Genomic DNA, 16,439 nt, shown 5'->3' on the forward strand with positions numbered 1-16,439 from the left:
TATAATCTTTTCCAGGTCTAATACATGATTCTTTTAAAAAATTGCTTATGAATACAGTTACCTATATTTTTAGCTGTGTGACAAAAATACCTCCCAGAACAACTTGTGGAAATTCTGATGCATTAAAGGAAAATTGAGTAAACCTGAAGCAATGATTGGCTTCCTGCTCTGGAACTGTGGTCTCCTTCATCTGTAACCTCTAGTGACCTCACCTCAGGCTTCCTTCCCTCCACTCTTCTGTGTAACTGCTACCATCTCTTCAAAACTTAAAAGGATCTAGTAACCAATTCAAGTTATTTATACACTGTTGCTTATTCACATTACTGGTGGTACAAAGTAGATTTGCATATTAAACTTACTCAATTATGCAAGCCCTAGATCCCCTAAAACGCCCTCCCTTAAGTGGGTATACTGCTTAGTATGGTATATTACTAGGGAAGTTCCTCAGCAACTTATTTGTGTGCTTTTCAGAAACTTTCACCTTAAGTGTATTTTCATTGTATTCCTGTCATCCGTTAATTTGTGTGCTACACACACCTATTTTTAACCTCCTATCTCAAACACATTGAACACATTAGTGTGTATGTGCAAGCATTTGATTAACAGAAGATTGGCTGATCATAGTTACCATTCATTCAATCAATAAACAGTCATCAGAAAATTCCTGTGTAATTTCTAGCATTGTTCCTGGAATGGCCAATGTAGCATTGAATAGACAAATATACTTATTCTCTTGGATCTTATGTGCTAGGAAGAGACACTCAAGCGAATAAATGAATAAATGAGTAATACAAGAATATCAGGCACTGATAAGTGCTATGAAAAAAATAGGTATGTGAAACGGAGTGAATAGAGGCTAAAATTAAAAAAAAAAAAAAAAAAAAACAAGGGTTGATGATGGCCTCTCTGCGGAGTTAACTGTTGGTCTGAGACCTGAATGATAGGTAGGAACCTGTTATGGAAAGATCTGGAAGAACAGTGTTCAGCATGGTATTGGGTAGAAACAAGCTTGATATATTAAGAAACAGAAGAAAGGTGAGTGTGGCTTGAGGGTCATGATGAGAAGGACCTCTGTTCAGAACATCCGGGGTGTGAGATGCTGCTACATGGAGATACAGCCAAGTGAATATGTCCTGTAGGCAATATGGGTTGGAATCCTGGTGATGTTGGGGAGAGGAGGGAATGGGACAAAATATAAAATATCAGTATATGAAACTTAAATTTCAGAAGTAGTACTAGCCACTGGGACAATGTAGCCATAGAAGAGATGGAAACCTGGGACTGAGTTACAGACATGTCAACCTTTAAAGCAGGCCAGGTGTGGTGGCTCACATCCCAGCACTTTGGGAGGCCAAGACAGGAGGATCACTTGGACTCAGGAGTTCGAGATTGCACGGAGCTATTATCACGCCACTGCACTCTAGCCTGGGTGACAGAGTGAGGCCCTATCTCTAAAAAAAAAAAAAGAAAGAAAGAAAGAATGAATGAATCTACTTAGGAGACCAAGAAGCCAAAAAGGAATCCTTAGGAAATTAGGAAGAGAACTGGGGAAAAATGGCATCAGGAATGAGGAAATGTTTGATTGTGTTGAATGCTGCTGAGAGGTCTAATAAAATAGCCATGACAACCTTGCAATATGGGAGTCACTGTGACTCTCACAGGAGCAGTCACAGTGGGTCATGGTTGTGGATAGCAGCCTATTTGGAGTGGGCTGAGAAGAGAAAGTATGAGAAAAAGTGGAGACAGCAAAAGTTAACCATTTCGAGGTGTTTTATTGGGAAAGGAAATGAAGAAGTTGAAGCTAGAAGGCAATTGGAGGTTAAGGGAGGAATTTTTTGTTTTTTAGATAGTAATTAGAACATGCTTATAATGTGAATAACGGAGTGTAGAGGAGCAGAAGAGATAGGATGGGGCCGTGAGGAGAGGGTTACAATGCAGGAGCAAATTCCCTGAAAAATGAAAAGGGATTGGCTTCCAAAGCACAAGTGACACAGTTAGTTTTTGATAGGCTAGGCACAGGGAGTAGCTATAAATATGAAGGCTATTTCCCATTATGGTAACATTTCTGTTAAAATGTTGAGAAACTTAAGTAAGCCAGGTGACTGCTGACAAGGCCATGTTTAACCTGCAAAAATACCACTTTTCTATGACCCAACCTAATATACCATGAATATAACTATGATATGCATATGTAAAATAGCTCAGCATACACAAATCGAAACATGATGAGCTCATGGGTGTTTTCAATTCTCTCTTTTTTCTAAATTTTATGGAAATTTTTAATATAATTTCAAGACAAATGTAAGGGAAATATTGAATACTTCTTAAATTGAACGAATGTTGCTTATTTCGGCTTGGTTTTTAGGTTAAGTCATTATGAATGCTGAACAGAACAAGAAAGACAGGATCAGATCCATGCAGTTATTCTAGTTTTGTCTGAGGCTTTGTGTTCTGTTCTAAAGGACTAAAATTTTGACTGCATACTGAAAAGTTCCTTTCCTTAAGATCTTTGTCTCTTCCAAAGCACAAGTGACTTAGATGTAAAACATTTTAAATTAAAATGAATCCATGTATTTTGTAAGATTTATCTTTGAAAATGCATCCGCTGGCTTAAATATTTATATTTTCTTTTATCACAGGCTTATTTATATTTATTTTCCACTGTGCTATGAAGGAGAATGTTCAGAAACAGTGGAGACGGCATCTCTGCTGTGGTAGATTTCGGTTAGCAGACAACTCAGGTAAAGGAGCATGTTGTGGATGGGGTTTTACATCTAAAAGTAGTTGGAAATGTTTGTCATTCAATCTTCCATTGTCAGAGCAACCAAACCCTAATGGTAGCAAGTTATAAAAGTGAAGCATATGAAGAGATCCTTAGTTGGAATCTTAGAATATTAAGCCTAGAAGCGATCTGAGAACTTTGGAGCCATCCCTTCTATTCTGCAGAGGAAAAGCAATGAATTCCAGGCAAATCAAATGAGTTGCCCAAAGTTTAATGTCTAATTTAACAACCTGGATATCCAGAGGTTCCACTATTCCAGATTCATCTTTCTATGTTTTTGAGATCCTTAATTACATTATTATGCAAAGAGATTTTTCTCACTGTAAAAAATATCCTTAGAAAAGTATTACTTTTTCTTTCCTTTTCTTTCTTTCTTTCTTTTCTTTCTTTCATACCATCAGTGGTTACTTCTCACCCTTAGGATACTGAAGTGGGATTTTAAGCAGTATATATATTAATACAAAGTCAAAGTAAGAAATTTTTCTGTCTTCAGTTTATTGTTGTTTACATGTCTGCCTCTTCTCTGGGCCATTGCCAGCATATCAGAAAATCAGATGCTCCAGATAAATGAAATGATGCAATGATGATTTTTCAGGGCACAACATATTTCCCATAAAGCAGATTGATAGAGTGATGTCATTTGTTTCAGATTGGAGTAAAACAGCTACCAATATCATCAAGAAAAGTTCTGATAATCTAGGAAAATCTTTGTCTTCAAGCTCCATTGGTTCCAACTCAACCTATCTTACATCCAAATCTAAATCCAGCTCTACCACCTATTTCAAAAGGAATAGCCACACTGGTGAGTCACTGTGGTCATGATAAAGATGTCCTCTGGTAGAGTTCTCATTGCATTTTCATTGCAGAAATGTCCCTATCATGAAGAGTGACAGAACACAGTGCCTGATAGGGTGCTTATTTTAGATTTATGAACATAAAAATCTGTTTGAAGACTTTATCCAATACCTTCTGAATACTTTGTCCTTTTTAAAATCATATAACCCAAACTATTTCTACATAACCGTAATATCACTAACTCTGAATGTCAACAAAGTGATTCAAAACTTAGTTTTATTTAAAAATTATGGTATTTTGTTTAAATAGCTATATATTTTTATTTTAAAAATACCAAAATTGAATTGCAGATTATTTCAGTGTAGTATGAAAGTTTCTTGACAAGTTGTCATGGGAACAGGAAGAAACACCATCTAGGATGTATATTTTATTTGAGACTTAATTCCTTAAACATTGGAATGTTATTGGCACCTGCTCTGTAAATATGAAAGATTTAAATCACTGATTAAAGATGAAAGAATATAGAACATAATATTTGGAAAGCAATACAGGGCTGTAAGAAACACTGTCTTTGTTCATATCCTGTTTTTTCATGATATTTACAATGACTACACATTCTGTCACTGAGCATATATATGAACAATCCTCATGACATGGAAATAAAGAATATTTTAAGCAGAGGTGTGTGCCTGTAGACCCAGCTACCTGGGAGGCTGAGGTGGGAGAAACCCTTGAGGCCAGGAGTTCAAGGCTGCAGTGAGCTATGATTGTGTAAATAGCCACAATACTCCAGCTTGAGCAACATAGCCAACTTGTCTCAAAAAAGAATATTTTGCAGTACTTGATAATCAGGGAGTGATGAGAAAAGGTGTAACCTTTTGATAATTTCAAAAGGAAATAATAGAATTGCTACTTTTAAATACTAATTAAACCACTGGCAGACAGCTTTCACGCTTAGCACACAGCACTTTCCTAATTAAAGATGATTCTAAAAGAATAATGGAAATAACTTTTTACTTTTTTTAGCTATTCAACATGAGCAGAGGTGAATGACGCAGAGAAGATTAATACTTAGCTTTTTGCAAATAGGGAGCAAAGTGTGTGATGTGTCTGTAATTGTTCATATTGCAAACACTTGAATTATAAATGACCCTTATAAACATTTGATTCCTTACACATGTCCCTGCTTGCCCCACTGGAGTGGCCACTGCCTTGGATTCATGACAGTACTGTGGAAAAAAGTTAGAGTGTTTAGAGAGTTTGTTAATTCCAAAATTAATTAAAGAGATGTAAGAACTCAGAGCAATTTAGGACAGTGGTTCTTAAAGCTTCTTGGACTCAAGGATATTTTGGGGAGAATTGAATGAAAGCTGCGGATTCTCTTCCAGAATAAGGTGCAGGCTTTGAGTCACCTACACAATTTTGCCTAAAATTAAACGGTTTGTGCCCCCCTGCTGAAGAATACCTGTGTAAGGAAATTGATGACAGGTGTATAGTCTAAGATAAATTATTCTACCTAATTGGTGGTTCCTTGGCACAAAATATCTTTTACTTATAATGAATTATTTTTTCACTTTATTTAACCAAACTTAAAACTACTCACTTTATCTCCCCTTCTTAAATGCAAATAATTAATGCATTATCAGTCAGTTGTGAGTGAATAGGAATTAGACCAATTGAATTGCTTTCCTCTCAACACAGCTGAGAATATGCCACTCTTAAATGGGGAGAAAAGAAACAAGGTAGACAAATTAGGATGTGGAGCATTTGGGAAATTATTAAGGAAAGAAAGGGCTGTAGGATCCTGGGGGAAACTGAAAGATAAAAGAGGATGTGCAGAAATGGAGGTACCACGCGGAGGCAGACTTTACTATTTTGAAATGTTGTGTGTTTTTTGTTTTGTTTTGTTTTTTAAGGCATGCATTAATGTTTTTCTGTTTCCCTTAATTAAAAAAACCCTTGGGACTAAATGGGTTCTTGTCAACTGGCAAGAGAATTTAGTTAGTTATATGGCATTACTTCTATGGTATAATCAATTCTGGTTTCCAGTCAACTGACTTCAAATAGCCTTGTCTACTCAGTTCTCAGTGGGACAACTGGTATACTGGGGATCACTCAGGGTATGCAAAAAGTCACTGCATATCATCATGAATATCTAGTTGGTTTATTTCTTGGAATTGATCTAGACATTCATATGTTTATGGTATAGATAATGTCTCCTAAGAGCATTCCTTCAACAAAAGTGGATCATTCAGGTAAACTTTTATTGCTTTTTTGAATGCATGAATTTTTTTGCAAGGTAGTAAGAGAATATGTGCATGGATTAAGCTAAGATTCTTGCTGCACCAGCAAAATGGCTTGTTCTTTACAATACTTTTCCACTAGCACAATGACATTCCTGCGTTGAGCTGAAATTTCTGAAATTCAGAATGATAGTGTGCTGTGCTTTCTCTTCTCTGCATGGGGTGTCTGCAAGCCGCTCCTTCTAGGAAATGTACCATGGTCTGGAGTGAGTGGGTCACATAAGTAATGACAAAAAGCAGTACTCAAGAGAAGATTTGTTATAGAAGGGACATGAAATTCTTTACTTTCCCACTGCTCTTATGGATTACTGCGTATGTCATGGTACATTCATAGAAGCCATATAAATGAAGTTGTCAATTCCAAGCCTGCTTTGTGAAGATTTTTATCTGCTTGAAATTTCAGCATAGATCAGATAATAGTTCATTTCCCTAGCCCCTGGTTTTCAGACTTGCAGCTATAATCAAAATCTATATTACCCATAATGTAATATCTAACAAGAAGACTGGGAATAGCATATATATGTGTGTGTGTGTGTGTGTGTGTATGTATATACACACACACACATATATATATTAAAATACAACCCTTGTTCAGAATTTTACTTTATTACACCATGAAGACCCACCAAATTGGATCACATCTTTGGAATGGAGCTGATTGAAATCTCTGAAAGTGCATGCCCCTGGGAATTACCAAGGGAGCAGAGTGAATATATCCTTGACATTTCTCTGAGAATGTGTGGTCTTCTAAAAATATCAAGCACAAGTTATTCGCAATTGATATTTATATCAACAAAAAAATCCCCACCAGAAAACCAATGGCTAGTGAATATATGGACTAAAAGGAAGCAGAGGATCAGTCAGCTTGCTGAGAGCTGTATGGGGTGGGGGTCATTCTACCATGCTTCAGTCTGGCCATTCTCTCCATGAGCCACCTTTTCTTCTTTCCTGTGTCCTTGAGTGTGGGATGAGAGTGCCATTTCTATTTCAGCATTCATTTTATTTAGTGTCTGCTCCAACACAAGACAACAGTTGAGCAATTTGAACAGTTTCTAAAGACAACAGCATGATGATGGTTTTTACCAATTATTGATGGATTTTAAATCTTATATCACATGCTGAGTCTACCCTATTCAAACACAAAAAGCCTGAAGTGAACATTCCAATTTCAGAGCCATGATTTCTAAAAGCAGTTTTTCAGGATAGAGTTTTTGCCTCTTCCACAGTGCATAGAGAAAATACTACTGTAGGAAACTGAATACTTTGTTCATATTTTCTCCTTCCTTAGTATAAAATCTCTATAATTTTGTTAATTTGAGGGTAACATTTTTATCCAAAGTCTATCGGGAAAGGGAGGTACTTATAAGGTATTCATAGGATGCATGAAAACCACCATATGTGTTTATAGATAATAGAGCTTAAGCACTATCTGAGCCAATTTTAGAAAGTTTTTAGGTCTAGGAAAATAATATTTTAAATATATGATATTGAAAAATTCAGAACAGAAGTTTATTTAGCAGTCCTTTATTACTCTTACTTGCTCTGATATTACTACTATCAGCAATAACATCATTCTGAAACTCTAGCATAATTAATAAAAACATAATTTTCTATTAAGATATTTCTGATAAAGAGAATTTTGATTCTATAATTAAAAGAAAAATTCATAAAGGATGCCTTTTTACTGTATTTCAATCATTTGACAAACCAAAACCCACAGGAAAATGTGTTCAAAGTACCTTTTATGTTTATTTTCATTTACTTTTATTCTCTAAAATCCTTGAATTTTATAACAACTTTCATTATCAAAAGTGTCAAACATATATAAAAAGTGGAGAGGATACTATCATGAATCCCCTGTACCCAACTCACAGCTGGTCATGTACCCCACCCTATTTCCCCTCCCTGTATTATTTGGAAAACACATCTCAGATATCATTTCTTCCATAAATATTTCAACACATTTCAATTCCTTTATTACATAATCTGGTACTTCTTCTGAACCATTTGGTGCATGTATTTTTAAAGTGGTTTTCTGATTATTTTATTCATTGGCTTTTTGAAAAATGTCACTTACAAGAATATTTCTTATAAAAAAAACCACAATACTAGAAGGCAAATGGACATTCAGTATCTATTAGGAATGTACTTTGAAGATGAAAGCATGAAATTTTAGTGCTGCCTATTACCTAATCTAAGAAAGAACTAGAGCTCCATGTCCTTTGTGTACTTAGTTAATGGGCAAAACAGAGTGTACAGTGTGGTGGTCCTTAGGCATGTCACCAGCTCATCTTGCAGCCTAATTTCTCGTATCATTTCTTGCAGACAGTGCTTCCATGGACAAGTCCTTGTCAAAACTGACCCATGCTGATGGAGAACAAACATCAATCATCCCTGTCCATCAGGTCATTGATAAGGTCAAGGGTTATTGCAATGCTCATTCCGATAACTTCTATAAAAATATTATTATGTCAGACACCTTCAGCCACAGCACAAAGTTTTAATGTCTTTAATATAAGAAAAAGGAATCAGTCTACAGAAACATGAAGATCAGCAAGCTGTGAAAACTACAACTAGCAGATGTAAATGTGCTATTACCTAGGTAACTGCATATATATGAGGAATATATTTTGTTAAGAAGGCTTTTGTGAAATTCAGAATTTATCTTTTCAGTATATTTCTTCCATGGGGGAGTTTCCATCATCACTAAAACTTCAGTGCTGAGAGTGATATGACTCAGTATCCAAAAGAGACATGATTTTTTAAATATATAATTCAATCAGACTAATCAGAACTCAGGGGGAGACATCAAAATTAACAGACAAGGGAGGGGCAAAGCTAAGGACAAACCTTAGTTTAGAGTTCATTTAGATGCCACCTAATAGTTCTGGATGTGCCCATTTTCAACATCATTTTTCTCAACAATAAAAAGCTTGCTGATAGTTATAACTATTTTGGACGCCCACAAGCCTCATCCCAGGGCTACTTTCTATGAGTGCAGTAGCACTTTCTCATTTTTGATGAAATTTCAGCCACAGATAGAAAAGAATGTTTAATGTTTGATCCAAAGTTTTAAAAAAGGTTTTTTTCTTATATCAAATGTTTAACCTTCAGAACCATAAGATGCTTATGAAAGAAAGTTTTCCCTAATTTTGACCTAGTTAATGTGAGGCTATGTTAATTTCTAGTATTTTACTTACTCTGTTCAAAGCACAAGGCTAAAGCAGCATCATTAGTTATAATTTAATCCCATACATTTGAGTCAAGTTTAGTGTGGATGTACCCGTCAATGTGGACCTCCTAGCAGTTGTTTAGGAATTAATCTGTTACTCCTCTACTTGTGAATACTGAGCCCTCAGGCTCAGGGCAGGAAGGAGAATTTCCATTAGGCATGATGTGAGTAGTACAAGTTCCCTTTTCGGAGACACACTGTTAAGATGACATGGTCCTGTCCTTGCTCTGGAGACTTCAAGACATTTCCAGTCACTCAAAGGAAGGCCTCTTACTTCCCCTTGTGCTCCAAAGAATATAAAGTGAGACATATGGGTGACTCACAATAATCAATATAATTTATAAACGTGTGGGTCAACAATTGCTAGTCTAAAAATTATTTGTATGTAAGTCCTCTGATTGTAGTATATAAGAGCCTGTAGAGATCTGGCAAGATAGATGGTGTATTATTTATGGATTAGGCTTCTGCATACAAGCCATGCATAAAATTAAGCAGCTTACCTAACTCTCAGGCTGTCTGGAGTAATGCCTGCTTGCTAGTGAATGTATAGACGACTACGCTTTAATTGTCCTTAGATGACAGAGTCCTATGGATTTTCCTAGAATCTGGTCTCAGTGCATGCTAGGCTTTTGCCTTTCCTCCGGGTTATCTGGGAAGGATCACGTTCTGGGAGATGGCAGCATAAGTGATGAGGCCAGAACCCAGCACCTGGAGGCCTTTCCATCTGCACAAAATGCAGGTGGTTCACAGGCTATGAGACTTGATCTGGGAGGGCTTTCAGGCTATGCAGCAACCCAAGGGGCCTCTCACCTTTTGCTGAGCTTCAACCATGAAGCTATTTGCCAGGTTGGAGCAGATGATGAGATAATGAGGTAGTGGATTTTTATTACCGTTCCATTTTGCAGCAGCCTGGAGCACCATCCTGGGAGACATGAGCACTGCCCACCCTGCCTCTCACAGGGGAGGGTTGCATTTAGTAGAAAAGAATAGTAATTCTTAAGGTCACTGAGATTCACTACATAGAGCCAAAATCCTTTTCAATAGGCATATATTAACAGGCTGCTTATTTTGGCAGAGGTTACATATAGATGAAAGTTAATCTTAAATAGTCACTGAATATTCACATACTTTCTCCCCCAAACCTTAGATATTCATGGTAGATTTTAATTAGCTTTCTACTGTGAGATTTCTGCCCAAAGTGCTTATTTTAGTTAATAGTAATTAAGATAGAGCTTCAAAAGTGGCTTTGCTTTTAATTTCTACTCATATTCATCCAGAGCTAGAAAAATTTTTTTCCCCATATTTGACAACAATGTCAGCTCCATTTTAGAAATATTTAATAAAAGGTGAGGAAAAATGAAGAAACTGCTGAATAGAAACATTTGCAAATGGAATTAAAAGACTGAGCCAAATTCTCCCTTCAATTCTGAGCATGTAGTTCTCACCTTCAGTTAGTCGCCTCAGAGCACAGGGGCAGGAATTTAGCTGGGAGCCAAAATTTTGGTTAGCCTGTCTTTGAGAATATCAATTCAGACTCTATTTCTGTTTTTTTTTTTTCCTTTTCCTTCCCTCTTTTTACACTATATTGTATTAGAATTGTAGTCTAGGATCCTCAGATATTTTCTATTCTTGTCACCATTTATTTGCATTGTAAAGATTTTCTTTGTCTATTGTTGGCATAGTGTCTTTTGTATATATTTATTTATTTGTGTTTATAAATGTCAATGTGTTTTGTGTCTTAGCTTGATATTGCCTACCTTTGTTTTAATTAACTTTCTATTAGAGAGACTGTATATATTTTTTTCTAAATACTTTGTGAAATAGTTTTCTGTAGCAATACTTTTGAATATGATGAATAAAAGCGACTGTGAGTGCAAATTAGAATTAGTAGTAAGAAGCTACTATAGCTGATTTGCCATTTTACTTAAATGGAAAATGTTTTTCAAATAAATACTTACATTGTTCATGTTCCAAATTATTCAATTTCTTTATGAGTGAATGTTTTTATTTCTGACTCTTAAATAGGAAAAGATTATTTGACAACTGGAAAATAACCTGCCACCAATTAAGCTAGTGACATAGGGCTACTTTGCCAAAACACTTGGAATGAATATATTCCAGAGATCCAGTTCGCTGGGGATTAGTGCATTTAGAAGTTTTTAGAATTTCTTAGGATGACTGGTGCAAAGCCAAGCTCTGTGGAAGATTAAAAGTAATGCAGGTTTCATTCGGGGGATGTCTTCAGCACCCCCAAAGGGAATCAATTCAGTAATATGTAGAAATTAGAACCTGGGATATTTTCCTCAATTTATAGTTGCTATTTTCATTGTGGGAGGTGTAGCAAATGACACATTTTAACCAACTTCACTTGCTTAATGAGAACAGAACCTCCCCACATCCTTTGACCGCGGTTATTTAGGATAAGTCTTTTCTGCAGAAAGCAAAGGCCCAATGTGGCTCACAGCCCACTCGGCAAAGTGCATACCCAGAGTTGTGAGGCACTTTGACAGGTCACTGCTAAAGCTGGTCTTCCGATCCGACGTTCAGGACTCCCAGCCAAGCCATGTTAAGGAAACAGACAAGCAGTTTCCTGAGGCTCACCTGCAGTCGTGTATGATGAGCAGGTGGCTTCAGCAAGCCTGGGGAGAGGATGTCGGGAGTAGATGAGGAACACTTGGGCAATTTGCAGGCTGACCTGTGTTTATAGTATTTTTGAAATCTGAAGGAATTGGGCTTTATAAATACATTGTTTTGGAAGCACTGCTGTGTTTTCAGTTGAATAACATTCTACTTCTCTCTTATAAAAACACGAAATCCCTCTCTCTCCCCTCTCCTCCCACCTCCCTTCTTGTCCTTCTTTCCCTTTCTCTCTTCCTTTTTCCTTCCTTCCCTTCCTCTTTCTTCATTTCAAGGAGGAATAATTAGTGTAACAGTTTTCTTTTTTCTTTTTACTTCCCTACAGAAAAATAAGAATAAATGTGAAATTTTCAAACTTTTGCATTTATATTCTATAGCCAATCCAAAAAGGAAAAAAGAAAATGCTTTGTTACCATAGGCAGCTCCAACCTAAACTGAATAATCTGAACTTGACAGAAAAAAAAAAACCATGAAATTCATAAAAATATTTGCCAGATGCTGATTTGCTATTTCATATAATTTTTGCCACAGTTCTATGAAGTGTTATTACTCTAATCTTCCATTTGGAGAAACCGGTGATTAAAGACATTAAGTAACCTGCCTGTGGCCACAGAGACAGCAAGAGCAGGATTCACATTTAAGTCCATCTGACTCTGTGTTCATTCTTCTGCATCAGCTTTCCTGGCTGCCTCCTTCAAAGAACCTACAGCCTTTAAGGGAAGGCAGTCCAAGGACTGGATAGCGCTGTGAGATTCAGATGAAAGCTCTGGGCTAGCAAAGCAGCAGTGATTGGGTCTTCGAATTTCTGGTAGATTCTCATCGGCCCCTCCCTGGGGGGCAAGGAAAGTTATTCCAGACATGGAGGTTGGAAAGTCCAGGGCAGTGAGTGGAAAATAGTTGAGGTTGATTTGATTGCAGGGTGCAGAGAGGGGCTGTGGAGGGATGGGGCCATCTTATGAAGAGCCTGAGTGGCTGGAGAGGTGTTACCTTAGCAGCAGGCACAAGAGAGGCAAAATGTCTTCTGGGCAGCGAAGGGACCCAGTCCTAGTTGGGTTTTAGGAAAGCGACTGTGGGGAGGTAATTAGGAAGAAGGGAAACTGGACTTGGAGAGAGCAGTGAGGAGCCCCTTGGCGAAGTAGACAGAACAACAAGGCAATTTGGGGATCTGTTCCTGGGGGTCACAGTTCTCAGAGAAGTGGGGACGCTGCTGCAAGGCTTTCAAAGCAGCACTGAGCCTACGTGTCAGTAGGAGCCAGCTCACCATGTTCAGAACAGCAGGGAGTGCCCGGTGGTTTCCGGGTGCCATGGGGTTAGAAGGACCTGTGAAAGAAGGTAAGCCTTCAAGAGAAGAAGAAGCTGCTATGTGAAGAAATGTGAGAAGGAGAAAAAGAAAGAAGGGGCAAGTTGTTTAAAGGAGTGTAAAGGTAAAGGCAAGTTGTCTGACGAAGTTTCGTTTGTTCATTTATTTCATGGGTGGAATACTATATTTGAAGGCAAAACAGAAGACACCAGAAGAGAGTGGGTGGTTGATATATAGCTGGGTCCTGAAGGTGAGGGGAGAAGGGATGAGATAAACAGGTAGAAGCATCAGCCCAGGCAAGGAGAAGAGGCCTCTCTCCTCTAAGATGCCAAACAGACTGTTAGATGAGACAAGGAGATATAAGGGAGCAGATATTAGGGAAAGCTTCTTGAGTTTTCTTACTGCTTTTGGTAAAATAATTACAGGCTCATTTCCCCTGCTGGGAAGGTGTTATCAAAATGGGGACTTGAATAAAATTTAAAAGATTTGAAACAAGCTTCCAAGGTTGTTTTATAAGGAATGCAAATCCTTGGCTAAACTAGATTAAATAAACTAATAAATAATGTTTGCCCTCAGAGTGGCTTTTACAAGTATAATCCCAAATCGTATCATTAAAGTATTTTTATGTGCTGTGTTTTGAAAAGCTAGTTTGTTTCAAGGTCATAACTAAACAATATTCTGGTCAGGGATGTATTTTAAATACTTGTATATAAAAGAATTATGAATAATTTTAGATGTACTGTAAGATCTTTTGAATCTTTTAAATTACATGTTTTGCTTGGCTTGGCTTATTTTCTTTCTGAATTAATTAAAATGATTTTTATGAATTCAGATGTCAATTAGAATAAAATATTTGATATTCTCATAAATGCATTTTAATATTGACATTTGTACTGTCTGGTTTACACTGTAGGAGAAAATAACAAAAAATAAAGAGTTTAAATACTCTAGGAGCAAAAGAAAGGCCCCTGGAACACTGCAGTGTTTTCCAGCTTCCTTGACCAAGTATACTAAGTGCCTCCAACTCTACATTGGTTCTGGGGGTTGCAAAATAAAACAGGAGTTCACTGGTCAGCAGAGCTGATGTGACACATTCTAAACTACTTAAACTCAAAGAATAATTGGCTTATTTATAAAGATATGAAATGCAATCAATGCCATCCAGTTAGAGCTAATAACACTTAACTGCAAAAAAAAATCTATTAAGTACCTGAAATGTCTAAGAAACTTAAATTTGACACCTTACATTGTGTTGATTTTTTATTTCATGTGTGTGTGACTTTTCTACTGAATGATGTTATTTTATTAAAGCTTATTAAGGCACTAGGTTTTGTTTGCAGTCATCATTTCCATAAGCAATAGCATATTGCTTAGCCACGTAACAGGGGCCTGGTTAACGCTTATTGAATTCAATTGAAATTGGTAGTTTACCTATTTCACTTGCATTTTAGAAAAGTAGGTATGAAGTACGTTGGATTTTCATGGGTTTCCAAGGACATGGACTAGAAATACAAAGCAAAGAAAGAAAGAAAAAAAGAATTAGCATTATACCATTCAAGACCCTTTACCCCAATTGCTGTAGGTCATTTTATATGATGCAGGCAAATGGGATAAGAACAAGAAGACATCAGTTTGATATTAACTGTAAATAATTTTTAATGGTATCAGAAAAGGAACTAGGCTCAACTCAAGTCTGAGATGAATAAGGAGAAAAACCTGCTTTAGAGCAATTGTCCCGGGAACTGTTTTATGGGTCGGGCTGGCTTCACCATTAGGAGTTTAAGAGCATGGAGGGTCCTCCTGGAACCCAGCAGCCAGGTGTGCAGCCAGACTTTGGGGATCCGGGACCAAGGGATGATGGCCTTGGTCATCAAGCAGCCTCTCCTTTATGTGGCTATGGTTGGTTTTTTTGTTTGTTTTTTAAGAGACTTTATTTTTGAAGTGGTTTTCGGTTCACAGCAAAATGGAGAGGAAGGTACAGAGATTCCCCATATACCAGCCCACCCCCACACAACCATAGCCACCTTCATTTTTCAACCTTCGCCGTCGGAGTGGAACATTTGCTCCAATTAATGAACCTGCAATGACACATCAATATGACCTAAAGCCCATAGTTTACATTAGAGTTCACTCTCAGTGGTGTACATTCTGTGGGTTTAGATAAATACATAATGACATGTATCAACCATCATAGTATTATATAACACAGAGTATTTTCACTGCCCTGAAAATTCTCTGTGCTCTGCCTATTCATTCATTTCTTTCTCCATCGCTCCTCTGTCCCCCTGGCAACCACTGATCTTTTTACTATCTTCCTAGTTTTACCTTTTTCAGAATGTCATATGGTTGGAATCATACAGCGCGTAGCCTTTGCAGATTGGCTTCTTTCACTTAGTAATATGCATTTAGGTTTCCTCCATGTCTTTTTATGGCTTTGTAACTCATGTCTTTTTAGTGTTGAATAATATTCTGTTGCCTGGATGTACCACAGTTTGGTTTCCACTCATCTACTGAAGGCCATGTCGGTTGCTTCCACCTTTGGCAATTATGAATAAAGCTTCTATGCACATTGCTGTGCAGGTTTTTGTGTAGACGTAAGTTTTCAGCTCCTTTGGGTAAATACCAAGGAACGTAATTGCTGGCTCATATGCTAGGACTATGTTTAATTTTTTTAATAAACTGACAAACCACCTTCCAATGTGGTGATGCTGTCATTTTCATCTGTGCTTTTTTCCATATCTGCAGCAGACTATCTTCCTTTCTAAAGCCTTTAGTTTCTGTTTCTTCATAGCGACATTATATATGAGGTTTGAAGTTACTGTGGTGCCAGTTCTGGCCTCAGCCCTAAACATGAACTTACAGCTCTGGTTCTCAATACCATATAACCATTGTTTTGATATCTCTTAGTTTAAATTTTTGAGAAAGATCCCCCGATTAACTCAGCTTTCACCAAGTGTCTACCCCTGGTCCGAGAACAGGGGCATGAATATGGCTGCCCAGACTCAACCACTGAACAGAGCTGTGGAGGCAGGAAGGGACGAAGTTGCTGATTCAGACGGGATGCTTCGAGTGTGTTCAATGACAACAGATTGTGCAAAAACAAAGTGATTTATTAAAGGGTGTTAGTTAATTCATTGTGTCAATTTGGGTCACCCAGGAAGTGGATGCCAAGACAGATTAGAAGCTCCAGCTGTTTATTATGGATAACACCTGTGAAAGGTAAAGGAGGGTGGGAACAGGAGTGGGCAAGGAAAGCCTGTGGAAGGAGAGAAGGAAGAAGGATATGGGGCAGGAAGAGCCTCAGACTGCAGTGTATCTCTGAGAAAGTCTTGGCCAGCCCAGCAGGGAGCTCCCGCACGAAGAGTTCTCATGGAGGAGTCCCATGTTGGG

General features: G+C 37.5%; 1 protein-coding gene across 4 annotated transcripts in view; it reads left to right on the forward strand.

Moving 5' to 3' along the window:
* ADGRG6 (adhesion G protein-coupled receptor G6) overlaps positions 1-11,090 on the forward strand; it is a 131,652-nt gene extending 120,562 nt beyond the window's left edge. For 2 of the 4 annotated variants that reach the window (XM_045544476.1, XM_045544472.1), the window contains 3 exons: positions 2,640-2,741; positions 3,432-3,584; positions 8,206-11,090. In XM_045544476.1, coding sequence (XP_045400432.1) covers positions 2,640-2,741; positions 3,432-3,584; positions 8,206-8,384 — 434 coding nt within the window. In that variant the 3' untranslated portion in view covers positions 8,385-11,090. Of the gene's footprint in view, positions 1-2,639; positions 2,742-3,431; positions 3,585-5,786; positions 5,833-8,205 lie in introns of all 4 variants that reach the window. The other 2 variants (XM_045544474.1, XM_045544473.1) reach the window with 2 other exon arrangements.
* The last annotated feature ends 5,349 nt before the right edge of the window (positions 11,091-16,439 follow it).

Source organism: Lemur catta, chromosome 2 (genome assembly GCF_020740605.2).
Source record: "Lemur catta isolate mLemCat1 chromosome 2, mLemCat1.pri, whole genome shotgun sequence".
Lineage (NCBI taxonomy): Eukaryota > Metazoa > Chordata > Mammalia > Primates > Lemuridae > Lemur > Lemur catta.